Source organism: Neomonachus schauinslandi, chromosome 3 (assembly GCF_002201575.2).
Source record: "Neomonachus schauinslandi chromosome 3, ASM220157v2, whole genome shotgun sequence".
NCBI classification, from domain to species: domain Eukaryota; kingdom Metazoa; phylum Chordata; class Mammalia; order Carnivora; family Phocidae; genus Neomonachus; species Neomonachus schauinslandi.
In genome coordinates this window covers 131,067,092-131,089,508 of record NC_058405.1, presented here as the reverse complement: position 1 = coordinate 131,089,508, position 22,417 = coordinate 131,067,092, and the positions used below count along the sequence as shown (strand labels likewise).

The 22,417-nt window shown below is 40.4% G+C and overlaps 1 protein-coding gene and 1 pseudogene across 1 annotated transcript in view; one reads left to right on the top strand and one right to left on the bottom strand.

Moving 5' to 3' along the window:
- Positions 1-22,417, top strand: part of LRP2 (LDL receptor related protein 2) — a 197,528-nt gene that overhangs the window by 128,708 nt on the left and 46,403 nt on the right. Inside the window, exons 39-50 of the mRNA XM_021702805.1 lie at positions 809-1,729; positions 1,862-2,027; positions 2,408-2,566; positions 3,686-3,975; positions 4,722-4,925; positions 5,829-6,071; positions 9,988-10,113; positions 11,670-11,789; positions 14,424-14,555; positions 16,072-16,273; positions 20,144-20,439; positions 21,472-21,988. Coding sequence (XP_021558480.1) covers positions 809-1,729; positions 1,862-2,027; positions 2,408-2,566; positions 3,686-3,975; positions 4,722-4,925; positions 5,829-6,071; positions 9,988-10,113; positions 11,670-11,789; positions 14,424-14,555; positions 16,072-16,273; positions 20,144-20,439; positions 21,472-21,988 — 3,376 coding nt within the window. The remainder of the gene's footprint in view (positions 1-808; positions 1,730-1,861; positions 2,028-2,407; positions 2,567-3,685; positions 3,976-4,721; positions 4,926-5,828; positions 6,072-9,987; positions 10,114-11,669; positions 11,790-14,423; positions 14,556-16,071; positions 16,274-20,143; positions 20,440-21,471; positions 21,989-22,417) is intronic.
- LOC110591863 lies at positions 8,654-9,462 on the bottom strand (annotated as a pseudogene).

Sequence of the window (22,417 nt, the reverse complement as noted above, 5' to 3'; positions counted from 1 at the left end):
ATTGTGTTTTTATTCTAGCGTTTACATCATTCTGTAATGTCCAAAGAAGAATGGGTTTTTGTTTTGTGGCTTTAGAAGGTCCATGTGATGAAAACAGCTACACTAGTCGGACTAGACTGTTAATACTAAGCATAAGGAGTGCTTGATGACATCGATAATAAGCTGAGAAGCTGCTGGCTTTCCCTCTTTGCTCCTTTCATCATGTTGGGAATAGAAGTTATGCCATGATAATGTGTATTAGAGTGTTTGGAGATTTAGATGTTAAACATTCAGGTGAAAGAGGAAGGACATTCTGAAAAAAATTTTTTCAGTAGCAAGTGGGTTATGACGTTTGCTATGAATTCTAATCTGCTTTAGAAGCTGAGGATAGGCACTTTTTCTTTAAATTTGAAGAAACAATTTTTTTTAAAGATTTATTCATTTATTTGAGAGAGAGGAAGAGAGCGTGTGAGGGTTGGCGAGGGGCAGAGGGAGAGGGAGAGACTCTCAAGCAGACTCTGCACTGAGTGTGGAGCCTCATGCGGGGCCTGATGTGGGACTCATCACAGGGCTGAATCTCCCAACCCTGAGACCATGACCTGAGCTGAAACCAGGAGTTGGATGCCCCCCAGGCACCCCAAAACAATTTCTTTGGTTCCTAAGAGTAAATATTTTTCTAAGTCTAAACTGAGACATTTATTATCTTGTAAAAGATAGCCTTTACTGACCCAAACCTCAGCCTTATATATTTTGTTCTGAATTTGAAAAGGTTCCCTCTTTTTCCTTCTTGGTTTTGCATTTGTGAGCATGTTCTTTCATTTTCTTGCAGGAAATCTTTATTTCACCAATGCTTTCGTGTCTGAAACACTGATAGAAGTTCTGCGGATCAATACCACTTACCGCCGTATTCTCCTTAAAGCCACTGCAGATAGGCCCAGGGATATTGTTGTAGACCCCAAGAATAGGTATCTCTTCTGGGCGGACTATGGGCAAAGCCCAAAGATTGAACGTTCTTTTCTTGATTGTACCAATCGAACTGTGCTTGTATCAGAAGGCATTGTCACACCACGGGGCTTGGCAGTAGACCATAGCAATGGCTACGTTTATTGGGTTGATGATTCTTTAGATATAATTGCAAGGATTGGCATTGAGGGAGAAGAATCTGAAGTCATTCGTTATGGCAGTCGTTACCCAACTCCTTATGCCATCACTGTTTTTGGAAATTCTATCATATGGGTAGACAGGAATTTAAAAAAAATCTTCCAAGCTAGCAAGGAACCAGACAGCAGTGAGCCACCAACAGTGATAAGGGACAATCTCAATTGGCTAAGAGATGTGACTGTCTTCGACCAGAGTGTTCAGCCCCGGTCACCAGCTGAGGTCAACAACAACCCTTGCTTGGAAAATAATGGTGGGTGCACCCATTTCTGCTTTGCTCTGCCTGGATTGGACACCCCAAAATGTGGCTGTGCCTTTGGAACCCTAGAAGGTGATGGCAAGAGTTGTGCCATTCCAACAGAAAATTTCCTCATCTTTGCCTTGGAGAATACCTTGAGAAGCTTACACTTGGACCCTGAGGATCATAGCCCACCTTTTGAAGCAATAAGTGTGGACAGAGTTGCTGTAGACCTGGCCTATGATGGCATAACTAACAGAATCTACTTCACACAATCTTTAGCATCTGGAAATGGTCAGATTTCGTATGTCAATCTAAATTCAGGGACCAGGTCTCCCACTGCCATTATTTCAGGTAAGGGCACTCCAGGAGCAGCTTATCTTGGAAGTTGACACAACATAATCGACACATGTGGATGGCCCAGTGGTTCTAAAATGCCTTTTGAGACTCTAATGCCTTTGTGTGTGTGTGTTGGTATATATCCAGGTAGAGGGAATCCTGATGGCATTGCCTTTGACTGGATCAACAGAAGAATATATTACAGTGACTACAGCAACCAGACAATTAACTCCATGGCTGAGGATGGGTCTCAGCGCACTGTGATAGCCCATGTTTCAAAGCCAAGAGCAATTGTATTAGATCCTTGCCGAGGGTATGCCATGGTCTTATTTATCATATTTCTATATGCTTATTTCTGGAAGGATTGCGGCCTGAAATTAGGTTATGTTCATAGACAGCCAACATTTCATGGGCTTGAAACTCTGTAGCCATATATTCAAGAGTGAAAAAATATGAGTAATTTTGAAGGGGAAGTAACTCCTATTGTTGTTAGAAAGGTTGGCTGTATACTAGGAATTAATACTCTCACTCAGTAAAGCCCTTTTGGGCAAGTGGGTGTAGGTGAGAATGGAGTGGGTTTCATTTGCCATATTAATATGAGATTTGCAGTTAAAGAAGGCTGCCATTTTTTAACAAAAAGGTATTATGATGTTCCTTGTGGTGCATTAATTATGACTCCTTTTGGATGACTAGGTACATGTACTGGACTGACTGGGGTACTAATGCCAAAATTGAGAGAGCCACACTGGGAGGAAATTTCCGGGTACCTATTGTGAACAGCAGCCTGGTCTGGCCCAATGGGCTCACTCTGGACCATGAGAATGACCTTCTCTACTGGGCGGATGCCAGTCTGTACGTTCTTTCATTATTTTTTGTGGGTGTTGATAAGGAGAGTTCCTGCTTTCACTTTCAGAGGAGGGATTTGCATAACGTGATGAAAATATAAATATGCCAAATAGATAGGGCCAAAAATGTAGGATCGTAGTTTTATGAACTATATTCTAGCTTGGTAAATGTACCTGTCAAAATTGATCTATCATGAGATTGAGTAATTATGAACTAGAAGGCATCTAAAGATACATTACTAGATGAGTTAATTTCAATTATAATTACAAATGTAATCACTCAATTTATAATCTCTAGGCCCCATGTAACTAACATAAAATGTGGATAACTTTTAAATGCACATTGATACTAAGTTTCCTCTGGGCTTTAGCCTTCAGTTAAAAACATTTTCCTTTAGTCTTTGCCTATTGGTCATCTTCTCAAATAGATTTTTCTCAGCCAATTTCATAGTGTTTTCCTTATAAACTTTTGTCAACTCTAATTTTACACGTAACTTCTTCAAGTAGCCCCGAAGTTACTCACATTCCAGTCATCCTAATGGAATAGTTGAAAAGACGAGATGATTTCATTTATTATTGCTGGTGTCTACATGTCAGGAATCTTAACTTACTTGGCTTATTTTCTTAAGATTTTCGTCTTCTGCTTGTGACACTAGCACCTAACAATCTCATCTTTATCTTCTCATTTGAAGCAAGCAATGGTGTTTAGTGTCTAAATTTGGGTCATTATAGGTAAATACCTCGAGGTACTGGGTAAATGACAAATCAAGAAGGTCATTAGGGGAGTGGGAAGGAAAAAGTAATTCACATTTTATTGACTACTGTGTGCCAAACACTGAGTTCCATGCATTGTGTGTATTATTTCATAACACTCTCCATTTTCTAATTTTGGTCTGGTACCCTTTGTAGGATTACTTATAGGTTCTATTAATATTCGGAAATCAATGATTTTTGCAGGCCATTGTTTCATAAGCAAATGAAGACCTCCCATCATCAGCCATATGCTGCTTTTGAAAAGAAAGTTGGGGGTTTGTATAAAGGAACGGTTAGGCCCAGGCATTGGGCTGCCATTTGAGGCACTTAACTCTTTCTGGATTCCAACATTTTCTTTTTTACTTCACTTTAGGCAGAAGATTGAACGCAGCACTCTAACGGGCACACAGCGTGAGGTCATTGTCAACACAGTCTTTCATCCTTTTAGCTTGACTCTCTATGGCCAGTATATTTATTGGACTGACTGGAACACGAAAAAAATTTACCGAGCTAACAAATATGATGGGTCAGGTCAGATGGCAATGACCATGAGTTTTCCCTTCCGGCCTAATGGTATTCGCGTTGTCGTGGAGAACCATCAGCAACAGTGTAGCAATCCTTGCAGCGAGTTTAATGGAGGCTGCAGCCATATTTGTGCACCAGGTAAGTCATTGCCCATGAGGATTGAATCATGTAGAGTAATAATGATGATGATTGGTAGGGAAGGCTGAGGGATATTCAGCTCTAACAGGAAAAAAAAATCCAAATTCTCTTTGATTTTAGGGTAATTCATAAAATAGATTTGGGAGTTTGTAGGTTTAGAGGAAGACTTTGACAGGTTTCTTTTCTATTTGCTATGGAGCCCTCTTATGAAGGCAATTTTAACTCAAGCTTGGTGGAAGTAGAAAGAAAGATGGGGTCTTTGGCTGCCAAACTTCATGACCTGAATAGAAATTCCATCAATGAGCTTACCTCCCATACGAAAGGATCTAGTTCTTCCACCTGGGAGGTACTATTTATAGCTTGAAATATTTCTCTTATTTTCAGTGTGATACTATGTATTTCATAGAGTGCTTTATAGATAGCAACAGAGTCCCAGGAAGATGTATCTTTTGATAGTATTGCATTGCTTTACAGATGCTGCTAAGAAGGGAGAATCATTTCTATTGTTTCAGTGTAGGCAAGAGCTAGTTGTTAATTTAGGGTGAATTAGCCACATTTATTAGAGTTGGTGGTTGGTCTTCATGGAAAAATGACACAGAGTATAGTTGAGAGGCTGATGGGAAGAGTTTCTATGGCTTGTCTTAGAGTACCTTTAATAGAGAAATACTGCCACTGCTGTTCTGGAAGAGAGACTATGAATGGTTGCTCCACAGATCTTTTGCTTTTTGGGCCAACTTTTTTTTCAGGTCCAAATGGTGCTGAGTGCCAGTGCCCACATGAGGGCCACTGGTATCTGGCCAACAACAAAAAGCATTGCATCGTGGACAATGGTACACGGTGTGACAGTTCCAAGTTCACCTGCCTCAATGGGCACTGCATCTCGGAGCAATGGAAATGTGACAATGATAATGACTGTGGTGATGGCAGTGATGAGCTGGAAAGTGTCTGTGGTGAGTTGGACTCTTGGAGCTTTCGTCAGGCGGTAAACCTGTCTTCACGCCAAGTGTTTGGTACAGAATCCTGCTGTGTGTGAATCGGTGTGAATTTTGTGCCTATGTGTCCTGTTAGAACTGAAAACATTTAGTCCGAGAACGCAGAGTGTTAAATCACGTATAAGCTGATATACATGCCAGGGAGTAGTGTATGATGCTTTATTAGAAAGCACCTCTGTAGTGGTTAAGAGCAAAGGTACAGGACTAAAATCCTAGCTATGCCGTTTCAGTCTGTGCAGCCATGGGAAAGTGACCTAACCTATCTGAGCCTCAGATACCTCATCTGTTAGGTGGAGCTGTTACTAGGATTTTTGTGAGGAGTGAGGGAAACAATATATAAAAAAGCACAGCATGGGGCTTGGTGCATGTCCAGCATGACTTAGCATGGAACTAGGAGCTCTAATAGGTGATTGTTACCGTTTTATTAATTTTCATAGCAGAAGGATCATTCGTAATTTATTGAAATCATTCAGTATTCAGCTTCCATCTGGATGGGGTGAGGAAAACACTAGCAGTTAGCGACATTTTTCCAATAGACTGTGTAGGGGCTAAGAGCTTTATTTTCCCCAAAGAAATTGTATTTGCATGCTTTTCTGGGATTGGGATAAAATTCTAAATTGAGATGGTAAAGAAGTGAAGCGACTCTGACATTTGCCTAAAATACTTAATTTACTTAAGAAAAGTAAACGTATTTTGTTTAATCTAATTTAAAGTTTATCTCATTTGCACGCAGTCCGTTTTGCAGCCATTTTTGCTTTAGAAGGTAAACTCAAAGTACCCATTTTATTTGATTGTACTTTTTTAGAAACTAGGAGGATGCTTTAATCACGAAGTCTCTTCCATGTGTCTTCTTCCTCTTAGCGTTTCACACCTGCCACCCGACAGCCTTCACCTGCGCCAATGGGCGATGCGTCCAGTATCATTACCGCTGTGACCACTACAACGACTGTGGTGATAACAGCGATGAGGCAGGGTGCCTGTTCAGGGACTGTAACGCCACTGTGGAGTTCACCTGCACTAACAGAAGGTGCATTCCTCTTCAGTTTGTCTGCAATGGCATTAACAACTGCCATGATAATGATACCTCAGATGAGAAAAATTGCTGTAAGTTCATCAAGTACTTATTGTGCTTAAACCAAGTACTTACTGTGCTGAAATCTTTTTTTGTTTGTTTTTTGTTTTTTATGTTCTGTTTTTTGGAGTCTCCTTTACCTCATGGGAGATAATTCTTATGTAGAAACAAAGGCTTTCTGAAAAAAAAAAAAAACCCTAAGTATTCATCTAGAACATGAATTTCATTTTAATATATTCTGCTAAATGGTTTTTAAAAACAAATCTAATGTATTTGAATCATTCACCTAAATGTATGGACCCACACGACCATTGAATATTTTAACCTCAAATATTTTATCCTTGGTTTACATTATCTGTCAGACGAAAAATTCACTTCATAAAACTTTTGATTGTTTTAAAACTTTACCAATGTAAACTTGGTTTACATTATCTGTCAGACGAAAAATTCACTTCATAAAACTTTTGATTGTTTTAAAACTTTACTGACAAACTATTGCCTAGATGTGTTGTGGTTAATGTTTGTTATGCACAAAGCTATACAGTGTGCTGTTGACTGAAATGATTTATTTCTTTCATTTTTCTAGTAAATTGTTTTTATTGATTTTTCCAAAATTTCTGGGATTTGCTCTTTAGCATCGAGGGAAAAGAAAAGAGCAGTGTGTAAATTCAAATATATTTTCAGTTTGGATATATCTACATGCTCTGCTGCTTTTGTAGGTGGAGTTACATACAACATTTATTTGGATATGCCTTTTAAAAAAAGAACTCTTTCTTATGGAAAATTTCAAACACAAACCAAAGTAGAAAGAATAGTAAAATGTATCTATCCATTACCCAACTTCAGTATTTTATCAACAAGTGGTCCGTCTGTTTCATCCATTTCCCCTGACCTTTCCCCGCCTTGAATATTATAAGGCAACTCTCAGACATGCATGTCATTTGTGAAGACATTTTGAAAACTAACTACCATACCATAATGACGCCTGGCAAAACTGACAATACTTGAATACTCAATCCGTATGCAAATTTTATTATTATTCCCAAAATGTCTTTATGCAGTTGCTCTGTTCAAATTAGCATTCTGACAAGGTCTACACATGGATTTTGATTATTATAACTCTTTAATCTCTTTTATGCCTCAGCAGTGCCCATTTTCTTCATGCCATTGATTTGTTTGACTAATTGCTCAATTGAGCCGTTTATTTTGTCCCTCTTATATCCTATTAACTGGAATTTGTACCTAGAGGTATGATTACATTAGGTTCAATTCTTTGAGTAAGAATTTTCCATAGGTGGAACTGTGTATTTCCTGTTGCATCACCTCATGAAGCAAGTAATACTTGGTTGTTCCAGTTTAAGTCATGATAAAATTAATTAGTGGATTTAGAAGTCAGCCTGAATCTTCCCTTAAGCACTTCCCATCAACCTACTACCCAGTGGTTTTAGCATACATGGATGGTTGTTCTATAAATCCATTATTTCTTTAAGGGTTACAAAATAAGCATTTAAAAATTCTATTATTTATTCTACATACATTAGGTAAAGTTCCATAAAGAAGAAATTTTCCTTATCAACTATTTTGTTAACCTGAAGTATAAGTCTGTAGGATAAATGCTTGATTCTTTCCCTTTGTTAGTTTCCATAGTAATGAGTTGGTGACCAGTGAACACTAATTTTTTGTTTTGTTTGCTTTTAGTATTAGACTGATGGATTTTTACATATTTGATGAATTTTAGCGCAGTAAAGTCATTTAATGTTTTTGGCGCTCAACTTCCTTATCTTAGGCCAGTGGGAGCTCTGTTAAGTTGGCTCCTCTGTTATTTTGACACGGCCCATTCGGTCCATTTCCTGTCTCAGACCTGGAAAGAGAGCTCATTCCTTTTGTGGATTTAGAGATTACCACAGTGTCAAGTTTCCCATTTCTATTTGGCTCTTATTGCTTCCAGGGCTTTTTAACGTATAGAGCTAGGAAATACAATTTTTAAGGAAAAAGTTTATATTGGTTTTTCCCATTTTAATTTAAGATTATGATTTTTTTACATAGATTATATAATCCTGTCTCTCTTATGCTTAAAATATTGGTTTCTGATGACATTTACATATTTACTTATTTGCTTTATTTTACCATAATTTCAAAATGCCTATTTAAGAATAACTGCACAAGTAATAGTACTACCAATAAATCTACTAATCATAATTTAAGATTTTTAGGTCCCTCTTGTTCTTAGATTATGTCCTGCTATGTAGTCAAAATACTGGTTTTAAAGTCACTTGATTTTTTTTTTTTCTCTGAATGGTTATGCTATTAACCTGATGTAGTATTTGCTTCTGTTACTATTTCCAAATATTAGGAATTGCTTTCCTTTTTCCATTTTTATTTCATCATTTTTATTTATACAAAATAATGTACATGGTTCCATAGTCAAAATTACATAATGAGGTATATTCACAGCAGTCTTTTCTCCCTGTCTTCTCCATCCCACTCACTCCGAACTATTCTTAATCTATCCATAGGTATGACAACTGTCATTATTTTTTCATTATTTCTTTGACACTAGCTGAAAGAGAACTTTTTATTACTTTTATGTGCAGAAAATTCAACAGCGTTCACTTTAGCCCACTTTGGTGGCCAGTCCCTTGGCCTTTGCCTTTTCCAACTTGACAGTGGGAGCCACCGACTTTGGACCCAGGTCATTGCTTCCCCAGTGACCGTGGATGTCCTCATATCTGTCATTGTAATTGGTCCTGATAGCTTCCACTAGCTTAGTCAGAGCTCCTTTGTCTTCCGAGTTGACCTGTGTGAAGGTGACAGTGGAGCAGGTCTTCCTGTGCCCCAGATGTCCCAGCCTGGCCTTGCCCTTGATAATGCAGTAGGGAGCCCTCATGTTACAATACAGGGCGGGCAGGAAGACAACCAGCTCAGCTGGGTCCAGAGCATGTGCAGTCACTACCAGCTGAGGCTTCTTGTTTTCCACCAAGGTGGTGACAGTATTAACCCCAGCTCCTAGGACAGGCGGCCTCCTAGTGGCTAGTGGGGACATCCCCTTCGCCAGCAGCTTTCTCTCAGCCTGGGCCAACATTCTCTGCTTCTTCCCTTGCTTTGTCTCTGGTCTGTATTTATGGGGCAGCTTAAGCAGTTGAGAAGCTGCTTTGCAGTCCAAGGCCCGCATGAAGCGGGTAGTTGAGGGAGGCACTTTCAGACGTTTATGGAGACTAGCCCTTTGCCGCTGTAGCCGGATGTAGCCGGGCCATTTGACAAAGTTAGTGAGGTCTCTTTGGGGCTGGATGTCCCGTCCGATGCCAAAATCTTGGGCCTTTTCTTAGACAGGGGAATGACTACCTTCTTGGCCTCCTGCTTTTTCACAGAAGGGGCCGGGACCACCTTCTTCCCCTTAGCCTTCTTTCTTTTTAACATCTTGGATGGCTGGAGGAGAGATTCATTATTGTTTTTTAATATAAGCATCTCTCTCTCTTGACACACACACACACACACTCACATTCATATTGTTTTTCTCACACAAAAGATAGCCTGTGGTTTTGAATCTTGCTTTCTTTCTGTTAACGATATATGCTAGAGATCATACCGTCATTCCTTATCAATGTATAGAGATCTTCTTCATTCCTTTTTATAGCTACATATTACTCCATTATGTGGATATACCATAGTTTATTTAACCAAGAGTTGGGACTCTTGGTGGTGCTATTAAATAATTAAAATAGATGACTTAAACTACAAAGTAAGCATGCTCTCCCCTCCGCCTCCCCGTCAGCTGGAAATAGCTCTTTTTACTTTAGAAGTGATGGTGAAAAATAGCTGTCGTGGATGATGCCTCTGTGAGAGCTTTAAACATGTTTTGAGTCCAGTAGCTTTGTTAGCATGGACATTTGTAGTGCGCTGTATATGTGGTGGATCTGTTCCAAATGTTTATCTGCTGTCTTTTCCAAGCTGATCGCACCTGCCAGCCCGGATATGTAAAATGTCAGACGACAAACATTTGCATTCCTCATTTTTACTTGTGTGATGAAGACAACGACTGTGGAGACATGAGTGATGAAAGCCCTGTTTTCTGTGGTAAGAGAAACATGCTGTTCTTTCTGTGGCTCCAGGGATGCATGTCTGGAGCTAATACACAGATAGATGGCCCAGGTGTTTGGGCTGCTTGTCACCTCAAGTTGGCTGGATAAGTAGATGCAGTAGGCAGTTACTTTAGGATGTGATTAGAGGAGCATAAGCAGCCCCTCTCTCTGTTCTCTGGATGGATCCCCCACTCCAAATATTTCTTCCAGAGACCTGCTCTGATACCTGGCCTTTTATAACTGCAAAGTCATTTTGCCCAAAGTCGCGGGCCTTTTGTCTTCAGGAACCCCAGGCAGAATTTGCTTGTCAAGCCCTTATATTTACTCTTAATATGATTATAGTTACCATTAGGAACTGAAAGAACTCTTCTATTTTTTTAGTATGCTTGAATTTCAGAAACTTTTATTTCATATTTAGCAATTTGGTTCAGTCAGGCATTTTCTTATATTTATAGATCGAATTAAAAGCACCCAAAAGGCCTTTCTTAAGCTCGATAACTTTGAGGCTATTAGTATAATAGGTGCATAATTTAAGAATTTTGTAATTATCACCAGAGCAGGGTATAGGCCAAGAACAGGCATCACTTGTAACAGCAGCAGCAGGAAGAAGCAGAATTCAGGATGCAGCCATCAGATAGGGACATAGAGATTAGAGACAGCACTGACCTTTCAGGGACCTCTGCTTCCTTATCAGTTTTACCCCTGGAAAATCGTCAGATATCTTGGGCCAAAGCAAGGGGCCTTATAGACCAGAAGAAGTATAAGACTTGATTCTAGTTTGTACCCACATAACAATTTAGAAAATACATCTGACCCAGAGCTACCTAAGATTACGTGAGACAAGAATCAGTATTCAAACATAGGTAGTGTCATTTACTCAAAGAAGAATCCCGTATCACAAGGATGAATAAGAGCACAACTATCTTTTTAGAACCATGTGGGCTGAGCTCAGATATGGCTGTATGTTGTTTTTAATATTTCCATAGAATTTATTTATTATTTTTAGGTTATAGCAGACAACATAGAGCCAAGTCTTCTTATCCATAACTTGTGGTTTCATGTATCAAAAAGATATTTCTTTTTTTTTTTTTTAAGATTTTATTTATTTATTTGACAGAGAGACAGCGAGAGAGGGAACACAAGCAGAGAAGTGGGAGAGGGAGAAGCAGGCTTCCTGCTGAGCAGGGAGCCTGATGCGGGGCTCGATCCCAGGACCCTGGGATCATGACCTGAGCCGAAGGCAGACGTTTAACGACTGAGCCACCCAGGCGCCCCTCAAAAAGATATTTCTTTGATATTTCTAACAAATACAACTTATTGTTGGGCTTCTAGAATCTAGAAAGAAAAATTCTGGAAAACTGGAACAGTATTGTCTTCCTTCTCTCCCCCACCCACCCCTTCGTCCCCATGGAAAGCTTATATAAAGCCCTTTTCCCAGGCCTCAGTCTTCCTTCCCTGGCACCGGTTACCTACTTCAGAGAGATGGGCAGATGGTTAAGACTGATGGGAACAAGCTTGTGTTTTACTCCTGGGTTTTACCTCCATCCTCAGCTTCTCACACGTGCAGCAGTGACGAGTTTCCCTGCACATCTGGACGTTGTATCCCTAGACACTGGTACTGTGATGAGGAAGGAGATTGTCCTGATGGCTCTGATGAACCTGCCAGTTGCGGTAAGAGAGTAAGCAAACATGACAAGCGTTACAGTGCAACTAGAGAAACTGTTCCACTACTTCCAAATACAGACTGGGATCACGCCTGCCCACTCTTTGTGCTCCTGCTCCTGTTGTCAGCTAAGAGGATGAAACCACTCAGCAGACAGCCATTGAAAACCTGTTGGTGTGGGGAGGGATCAGCGTATGGAGGCTGCCGACCGATGCCCATGAAATGAGATTATGTTGGTGATGCACCTAATACTGTGCCTGGCTTGTAGAACTCAGTTAATTTTAATTGACTGTGAATTGGAATTTCTGAATTAGGTTGAGTTCTGGCCCACAAGGCTTTTGGAGGATTCAAAAGTGATTGGAATGATCGTATATATGGGGACGGGGCATTTTATGGGCACACATCCTCCGCCTGGTCTGTGTACCAGCTTATGAGGGAAGGTCCCGTGGCCATCTGAGTTTCTCAAGAAGTTGCAGGGACCCTCTGGTTGTATTCCTGGAGGCACTAGTACCTGTTTGTATTTGGAGGCTGCTGTTAACCTTTACAAGTTCTAATCTATATCCATGCACTTTTTTTTTTTAAACATAACTGTCACTGCTTTTTTATGTTAATAAATCAGTCTGCAAACTATGGCCATGGCCAGCTGCTTGTCTTTATAAAGTTTTGTTAAAATGCAGCAGCATACCGTCTATGACTACTTTTGTGCTACCGTGGCAGTGTGAGGTAGGAGCGACAGAGAACGTATATCCTATGAGCCCAAAACACTTGCCGTCTGGTTAAGAGAAAGTTTGCTGACCCTTGTTATGCAGTCTTCATACTCCTTTTTAATGGCAGTATAATATTCCATTGAGTGGTTGTATTATCTTTGAGTTAACTGACTCCATTTTAAGCATTTAGATGGCTTTTATTTTTCCTCCACTGTAATATAATCATCTGCAAAACAATCATTATATAAAAAACTTTTTATTTGGGGGGTATTTTCTTAGTACCATTTTTATAGTTTTACAGCTGAATTTAGACTATTTTCTATCCCTAGTCTCTCTCAGGAGAGTGGTATTTGAAGCTCTTTGCCAAGTTATTTTTCCCCAATACTGAAAGTTTTGTAGACAGCAAAGGACATGTAGAGTTTTGAGGATCTGTAATGGAAATACATAACTGTTAAGTGAGTCGAATAGTGTTAGAGCTCGGTTTCAACATATGAATGATTGGTTCAAATATGTGAAGAGTAAGTACAGTTTCTAAACTCCTCCATGGGAACCAAAGTCAGTAAGTGGTACCAACTGCCTGTCATATTTATGAGTACATTCTCATAATATGCAGGAGTATTATTTTAAAGAAGTCATAAAATGTATACAAAAAAGCAAAATTTCCATTTTCTCAGCCTTCTCTAATCTCACTCCCCAGAGATGATCAATGTGAGGGATGAGTGTGAGTTTTCCTTACCTTTTTCTGTATATCCTAATATGTAGATTTTAAAACACAAATAGCTACCTTACTATACGTATTTTTCTGCAATTTTGCCCCTTTCAGCTTAACAACACTTGTCCGCGTGTTAGCGAACACAGATCTACATATTCCTTTGCACTGCTGAATATTACTCTGACGTATGGACGGCCCAAGTGTCTTTTCCTTTTCCTAACTGATGGATGTTTAGGTTGTTTTCATTTTTTCACTATGAAAAATTATGCTGGAATGAACACCTATTTATTTATTTATTTAAACAAACTTCCTTTTAGAAACCTCTTTGTGCATATGTGGGAAGATTGTTCTAGGCTAGATTTCTAGAAGTGGTGTTTTTATGTCAGAAGGGCTATGTCTCTTAAAAAAGGTTGTGGTGATACACACTCCTTTCTTAGCAGCTTGTGAAAGGAGAAATGTTTCTCCTTCCTGATATTACTGTGTTGTATTTTTAATGGTTAAAATTTAATTTACTTTTGCCTGAGGTTAATTTTGAGGGAACCCTGTGTGTATGGGCCTATGACAAATAGTTGATAAGGACATGTGGGGTTATGAGGAAAGAATTTGAGTCAGTGATGACTAATTTAAAGCATAAGGGTGTCTTATCAGTTTAATTCAACAAATATATATTGAGCACTTATATTCTAGGCACTTTGGGGCTATATCAGTGAATAAGTCAAAGATCCCTGTCTATATGGGGCTTATATTCTAGTGAGGGGACACAGGCAACCAAACAGATAGTAAATTGTATAGCATGTTGAAATGTGGTAAGTGCTATGGAAAAAAGCAAAAAGAGAGCAGGGAAATGGGGATCAGGCATACTGGGGGGATAGTTTGCATCAAACAAAATGTTTTGGGATGAAAAGTAGACTTAAAAATGAAATGGTAATTTATACCCTCTTGGGAAAAGACTATTATTTCTCTATCATACCTATAAAGAAATACCAAATCACATCCTAGTAACAAAAAATAATAAGGGCTTTGCACCATCAATCAACTACTTCAGTCTCGGAGCGCTGGTCACTGGGACCAGCCTCCTTGGAGGACCCAGCATAGCTGTACATAGCTAGCTAATGCTCTGAGTCAGGTTTTTTAGACAGCCCATGCAATAACAGGCTTCTCCTAAGATTTTTTGGACTGCAAACCACTTTTTTCCCTGAGACTTGTTTTTTACCTTTTCTCAGAGTACCTTGAAGCAACATGCTTAAGTAACGAGTTCAAGTGTGACAGTGGGAGGTGCATTCGAAGGGAATGGATCTGTGATGGGGATAATGACTGCGGGGACATGAGTGATGAGGATGAAAGGCACCACTGTGGTAAGAGAAACCATTCATTCCTCTGCAGAGTGACATTCCAAGGAAACTCGGGAGATGATTTTTGTGCCTTTGGAGAGTATGACTGTCAGGCAGATTCCTCTTTAATTGATTGCATGCTGATAAAATGTTACCTTTATTTTTCCACTCCAAAATTGTTTGATAGCATCCACTTAAACACTTTAAAATCTGATAAAAAATGATTTTGATGTTTATTGTCTTTCTCTTGCATATAGCTAACAGATAATGTCCTACACTTCTGGAGCAGATGAAGAGAACTCAATTGGCCAAGCTTAATAGCCCCTTTAAACAGTGTAGCAATTAACTGTGCCTCCAGTTTCATCTCTTGCCTTATTGCTGTTATTTTGAGGAATAGGTAGAGGGTGGGCTCTTCCTTTTGAGTGGTTTGTGGACCAGACCATGGAACACCATTTTCCATTACCAACAGAGCATGGAACTCTTAGCTAAGATGTCTTAGAAGAGTGTCTTTCCAAGGTCAGCAATAAAAACAATGGCTCCCTGATGTTTGCATTTCACTGTAGCCCCATATGTCATTGACTTTGGTGGCTGTCTGTAGCTCCACATGTACTCCAAATTGAAATGGGTAGTTGGCAGCTGCACAAACACAGACTGTACTTCTCCCACCTCCCCTCACCAAGACACCCCCTCTCTTGTCTCCCATTCATCCACAATGAGATTGGATAAAATGCCAGTTCTTTTATTCTGCAGGCATTAATGATTATATGTTAGCATCTCATCTCTTTCCTAACACTGTCATGGTTTCTGACAAGTCTTGTTGCCATATTCCCCTCCTATATGTCCTAATTGTACTTGAGTGGTAGCTGTAATGTAGTTGAAAAAGCCTAAATTTGGAGAAAAAAGACCTACGTTTGAAGCCCTAGGTCTTTAGAAAGTTCTGTGACTTGGAGCCACCTAGTTTGAGCTTCAGTTTTTATCTGTAGAATTGGCATAAAAATACCTATCTCACATTGTGTTTTTGTGATTACACTTTGTTAACCAAAAATTTTTACCAAGTATAAGGCATTTTTGGTATACAAGTAACAAAACGGGAGTTGTTTTCTGAAGCTCTAAGGGAAAAATATGATTTTACATTAATTTTATGGAAAACTATGTGAGGGTTTTTTTTTTTTTTAAGATTTTATTTATTTATTTGACAGAGAGACAGCGAGAGAGGGAACACAAGCAGGGTGAGCAGGAGAGGGAGAAGCAGGCTTCCCGCTTAAGGACTGAGCCACCCAGGCGCCCCTAAGTGAGGTGTTCTATTATGTTTATTTCTTACTTCCAAGGTCCAGAGCAATTAAAATGGAATTTTGAAGGTATTTTTTATTATAATCTGTTATTATGATAATAATGCAATTTGTCTACCTGTTGTACTCTAATTTCCTTTCATCCCTCAGACTATTAAGTAATGTAAAGCAAGGGAAATGGTTCAGAATGAATTTGACTACTAGCCTGAGTTTTCATGTGGTTTCTGTTTCTTGTGTGCTTTGGGTTTCAGACAGTCACAACTGCTCAAGTTCTGAGTTTCTCTGTGCAAATAATGTGCCTCCATCCAGGAAGTGCATTCCCCAATCCTGGGTCTGTGATGGTGATGCGGATTGTACCGATGGCTATGATGAGCATCAGAATTGCACCAGGAGATCTTGCTCTGGAAATGATTTCACCTGTAGTAATGGATTGTGTGTCCCACACTCATACAGGTGAATTGAGGCTTAAAAAATTTCCCAGTAACCTCAAATATCCACAGGGGCAGGGCTAACTTATCCATTAGGCATGGTGGCCACAATGCCTAGGATCCATTGTACTTTTAGTGGCCTATGGAAATGAGAAAGTTTAGATCAAAGAGAGTATTTTAATATATAATATTAATATATCTGCCTTTATATCAATGTGATCATTAAATACAATTTTTAATATGTTCGTGGAGGAGAGGGCCCATGATGGTAAAAGGGCTTATGGCTCATGCAAGGCATAATGTAACCTTGCACAGAGGGCCACCGAGATGAATGAGGTGTGCTTGATATAAGAAAATTATTTCTTGAAGCAGGTGACACTCTTGGTTTTCCACTTGGAGTAGAGGCATGGGTACAAGATATACTTCATTTTTTTCTCTTTGCTATAAGAAAAATAACAGTACAAGCATGATCATAAATGGAGCTTGGCGCTTAGGCTTAGAGCCAGTGAGACAATGGGGAGAAGCAGGTGAGGTGAACTGAGAGAGCATGTTCTAGCTAAGAGATGTGCATGCCGTTCAACATTGCACAGGAGTGCTGTTCTATTTTGAGAGAAATGGAAATCTGGATTTTCATATTAAATACTCTGATTTTATTTATTATTTATTTTTTATTTTTTTGAGGGAGACGGGGGAGGGGAGGAGGAGTGGAGGGACAGATGGAGAGGGAGAGAATCTTAAGCAGGCTCCATGCTCAGCATGGAGCCCGATGCGGGACTAAATCTCACAACTGAGATCATGACCTGAGCTGAAATCAAGAGTCAGATGCTTAATCAACTGAGCCACCCAGGTGCCCCTAAATATTCTGATTTTAAATGCTGGCAACAAAATTTAAAATTCTAAGAACACTGCAGGTCAAATAGATCTAGTGCACAGCCTGCCAGTTTTGGGGACCTCTCCTGTAATATTCTGTTGCTTGATTTCTTATCATTTTCTCCAAATGGGCCATTCCAAAGGTTTATCCCCTTTTTTTGGTGCCCTAACTTCTCACTATCCCCACTTGGCAAAAATTTGGATATATAGGGAAGTTGGGAAGAAAAATGATGTGAGGTTTCAATCCTGATGGACTAGGGGCATAGCAAGAACATTAACAAAAGTAGGGGAGCCCAGGAGGGAGTTTGCTCCAGGCAGACAGTGAGTTTGATGTAGTGGGACTTCCTGCGGTGGAAATACGTATTAGGCACTTGGACACATAGAACTGGAGCTAAGAAGAGATAGTGCACATGCCAAGGACTGTGAAAGGACGTACATGTGTACCGACAGCAACAAGACCTGTCAGCTTATCGCCTGCTAAGGAAAGACATGGAGAAGCTATATGAAGCAGCAGAGCTTCTGGGACCATTGGCTGAGGGGCAGGCAGCCCCTCCACAGGCCCTGTGGTGCTGCTGGAATCCAGTGTGGTGCAGAGCTGTGTGTTCATGATGGTAGTCCTGAGGAAGGCAGAGAAGGTTACGTCATGTTCTGTGAGTACTACAGAAGGCACAGGGGCTTGGCATTATGACCAAAAAATGGTAGTGATGAAGCTCAAGCAGACACTGCTGTTGGTGGTAGTATTGACACTCTGGAGACAGTCTGGAGACACAGCTGTCTCCTTTTGTAGTGAAACCGTATTTCACTCTGCTTTGTCTGTATTTAACTGATAGGGATGTGTCCTGTAGATCGTAAGTTTTTGTAAGGGAAAGCGCATAAATCCTTATCTGTATTTTCTCCCTACTTGCTCAAGGGTTCTAGTATGCTCTACTGCTATTTGTTCTGCTGAATTCAGTAGATATTTAGTACCATCAGTTTGAAATACGTTCTGGAAACCTAGCCTTAGGAGCTACGGAAGAGATCTGTATCAGGTCTTAATTTTTATCAGATTCTAGGTTCTCTCTACTTCCTTTCTGAACTTTCTGAGCTCTTTCTTCATTATTCCATGATTACTGTGAACTTGCAGCTGACTTAGCCCATCCTACCAGACTTTTACTGATTTCATCTTTTCCTTTCTTTGTTCCTTCTTTTTCCCTTCCATCCTCCCTCCCTCCATTCCTCCTACCTTCTCCCTTTCTCTCACCCCGTTTTTTGTTTGTTTGTTTTGTTTTGGCTGAGCTTTCTGAATTGCTTTAGCCAAGGGCTATGGCAGAACAGAAAAAATACTGTTTCTCTGGAAACCTGAGCTATAGGGTCTAAAATAACTACAGATTCTGTTTGCTTGGGGTGCCAGTAGCTGCTACTTAGAGCCCTGTTAATGTGCACTTTTGCTTGCTTGGCAGAATGTATGTTTCCCTATTTGGTAGGTGGTACAGGGGATCATTTTTCCTACTGACTTTTCTCCTCTTGGCTCATTACTGAAGCTGCTGAAGAACCTGGATAAGACTGAGTTGTGAGCAGCTTGCTGGAATATTGATGTTAATTATGTCCAAAAACTTTCTGATTTGCTTTTCTAACTGACTTTTTTTTTTTTCCTTTTGAGTTGGATCTAAACTAGAGGAAAGAAAGCATTGATGTTTCAAATCATTTGGAAATGAGTTAAACAGCTCCCAGGAGACCAAATGGGGCTGAACCAGCTTGCTCTGATCGCAACTTTCTTTACAGTTACATGCACACATTTTGTTATAAGTCACTTTGCCAGCATCCTAGGTTTGTGGATGGCATTGCTGCTTAGTGACCTGACCATAGATCAGTCGTAAAATTGACCACATTCAGCTTTGGTACCTTGACATCTTTTAATGCTCTGCCTCCAGCACCTGTGCCTTCCATGGTAAATCCCTTTATTAATTGTCAAACATGAGCTTTGCCAATCCTTATCCAAGATTCCTTTATACTTAATTCCTATATTGTGAATTCTATGATTCCTTTATGCTTATGTTTTGTTACTGTCAGCAGGAACCCATTCAGTAATCATAATTTTCAGGGGATTTTGGAATAATGTAGAGAAGAAAGAGCAGTCAGGCTTACAGAATTTCAGGGAAACTATATTGTCCTTGTGATGCCTGGGAGTGTTAGGTCCCCAAATAGGACTAGGAAATGCCTTGTTCCTTGGTCAACAGCCCATGCTGTCCTACTAGTTTTCCTGCTTTCCCAGCACCATGACTACTCACATCTCATGGTAGGTGGCAGGGTATTGTGATTAAAGGTGGAAGGAACAGGACAATGCAAACATTACTCCGATCGGAAGGTATGCATTCTTAGAGGACACATAATGATCTTTTTTTTTTTTTTTTATTTCTTTTGAGAGAGAGAGAATGAGATAGAGAGAGCAGGAGAGGGGGGAGGGTCAGAGGGAGAAGCAGACTCCCTGCCGAGCAGGGAGCCCGATGCGGGACTCGATCCAGGGACTCCAGGATCATGACCTGAGCCGAAGGCAGTCGCTCAACCGACTGAGCCACCCAGGCGCCCAAGGACACATAATGATCTTATCATGTATAATATATGTTCACTTGGGTATGGGCACTTCTATCATCTGGCTGCTGAGGATATTGCCTGTGCCCATAAGTCATCTCATTGTCTGATGAATAGATCTGATAAACACCAAAACTCTAAATTTGTGTTTAATTAATTTGTCAACTGCTTAGAAATGAATGCAGTGATTTTTAATATCTCTAGGTCAACATTTCTAATGGCAGCAACCAGCACCTGGGGAAATCATATGGAATGCTAAATATTAGATTCTTCTAGAGCTGGAGGTTGGTGGGGTGGATAGCGATTCTGGGAGAGAGGGAACTAAGGACATGGGTGATCTTGTTACTGAAATGGTTGGCTTGACATTCAGGTAGGTGGAGGAGGTAGAAAGCCCTAAGTGGGTGATAGTTGAGACTTGTCTGCCTCTCCAAGAGTGGTCCCGGGTCTCATTACACAGGTGTGACCGGCGCAATGACTGTGGGGACTACAGTGATGAGAGGAACTGCTCCTACCCCACCTGCAGCGAGAACCAGTTTACCTGTCAGAACGGGCTGTGCATTTATAAGCAGTACATGTGTGATGGGGAAAACGATTGTAGAGATGGGTCTGATGAGCTGGAGCACCTGTGCCACACTCCAGAGACCACGTGTCCCCCTCATCAGTTCAAGTGTGACAATGGGAACTGCATCGATATGGTGGAAGTCTGCAACCACCTAGATGACTGTTTAGATAACAGTGATGAGAAAGGATGTGGTGAGTATAACAGAAGATTTGGGAAAAGGAAAACAGGGAAACCGAACGTGGATTCTCAACCCTTTGTGACTCACTGGGACTTTCTAGTCTGTCCTCTAAATAGAATATTCCCAGAAAAGTACTGTTGTTTGTCTATCAAAAGGCAAGTGTTTCTTAGTATATGAGGTTAGTACACAAACATTTTTAGGCTAATTCATCAGTTAGGCAGTGATTTGAAAATAAAGGATGAGCAAATTCATACCATTAGGAGTTAACACCACTGTTAAAAAGGACAAACAGTGTGAACCCTTGAAATGACTTGTCTGAGCTCTCCTTCTGCTAGGATTCCTTTGCTTGTTCATTTTCATCTTCAGGTGATTGAAGGGGAGAGTCAACCTCTGTGGGTAAACCAGTTGAGCATTTATAAAATAGGGAATTAATAGGAACATGTTCTCTTCCCTGTGTAGATAGTTTCTGGGTAAGCTTGGCCATGTGTCACAGGACCAGCCAGGAGGACACCCAGTGGACTGCTGGGCGGCTCATCCTATCTTGTGAGAGCCAAATATATGCATCTCTTCCCAGCAACATGTCCAGTGAGGTTACCCTGGCAACCTGAAATTGGCCCTGGTATGAGAGTCGCACTGCCGAAATGGAAGATGCTACAAATCACAGCATCCCCCCACCCCTGAGATCTGTTTTACCAGCACACCACTGGCCAGGCTCTTTTCTTTTGCTCTTCTTTCTCCGCTCCCCTGCCACGTTACTTTTTAAATTATTGGTTACAAGGAGATGGGCGGGTGTAGGATTAGAAGTCAAACATAAGCTTGTTCATTATATTAGTCGTTAAAACCACTGGTGAAGGATTAAGTTGGGGAGGAAGTTGAAAAATAGGGACTTTTGAATATCTGTGGCCTTTAGAAGACCCTATTGTCTGTCTTCTTTTAGCATGATTCATTAGAAGTGGGCTGTCCAGTGGGAAGCTTGACTTCAGACCATTCTGGTAGGTCTGTTTTGGACATTTTAGCTTCTCTAATACCTGTCTTTTACTTACAGGCATTAACGAGTGCAATGACCCTTGGCTCAGTGGCTGTGACCAAAACTGCACCAACACCCTCACCAGTTTCTACTGTTCTTGTCGTCCTGGTTATAAGCTTATGTCTGACAAACGGAGTTGTGATGATATTGATGAATGCAAGGAGACGCCCTTTGTCTGTAGTCAGAAGTGTGAGAATGTAATGGGCTCCTACATCTGTAAGTGTGCCCCAGGCTACATCCGAGAACCAGATGGAAAGAGCTGCCGGCAGAACAGTAACATCGAGCCCTATCTCATCTTTAGCAACCGTTACTATTTGAGAAATCTCACTACAGATGGCCATTTTTACTCCCTCATTTTGCAAGGGCTGGGCAATGCTGTGGCCCTGGATTTTGACCGAGTAGAAAAGAGATTGTATTGGATTGATACAGAGAATAAAGTCATTGAGAGAATGTTTCTGAATAAGACAAACAGGGAGACAGTCATAAACCACAAACTACCAGCTGCAGAAAGTCTGGCTGTAGACTGGGTCGCCAGGTAAGAAAATACTGAGGAGCTTTTAAAAGTTAAAATGGTTTTAAAAAATATATTGTAACCATGTTTTTATCTTAATAGAGAATTGAATCTAAGCTTGTGGACATAAGTCAGAGTTCCTTCGTGCAGTCTCAATAATTCACTTAGACAAGTCTGTTTCCTTGGCTCTACCATTTAAATTGCTAATTGCTCTCCCTTCCATACCCTTACTCCTCTAAGCCTTTACATTGCCTGGGCGGCATGCTTATGCTGCATTAAGAAAGTAAAGTCAGAATCCTTGTGTGAGGTGTGGCCCCAGAATTCCCTATGTGACAACCCCTTTAAAGTGGGAATTGTAGCTCACTCTTGAATCTTCTGTTGCTTCTTTGCAGGAAAGTCAATTTCCTGTTTCCGCATGCCCCTGTTTTCGTGGGGGAAAGTGCCTTCTAACAG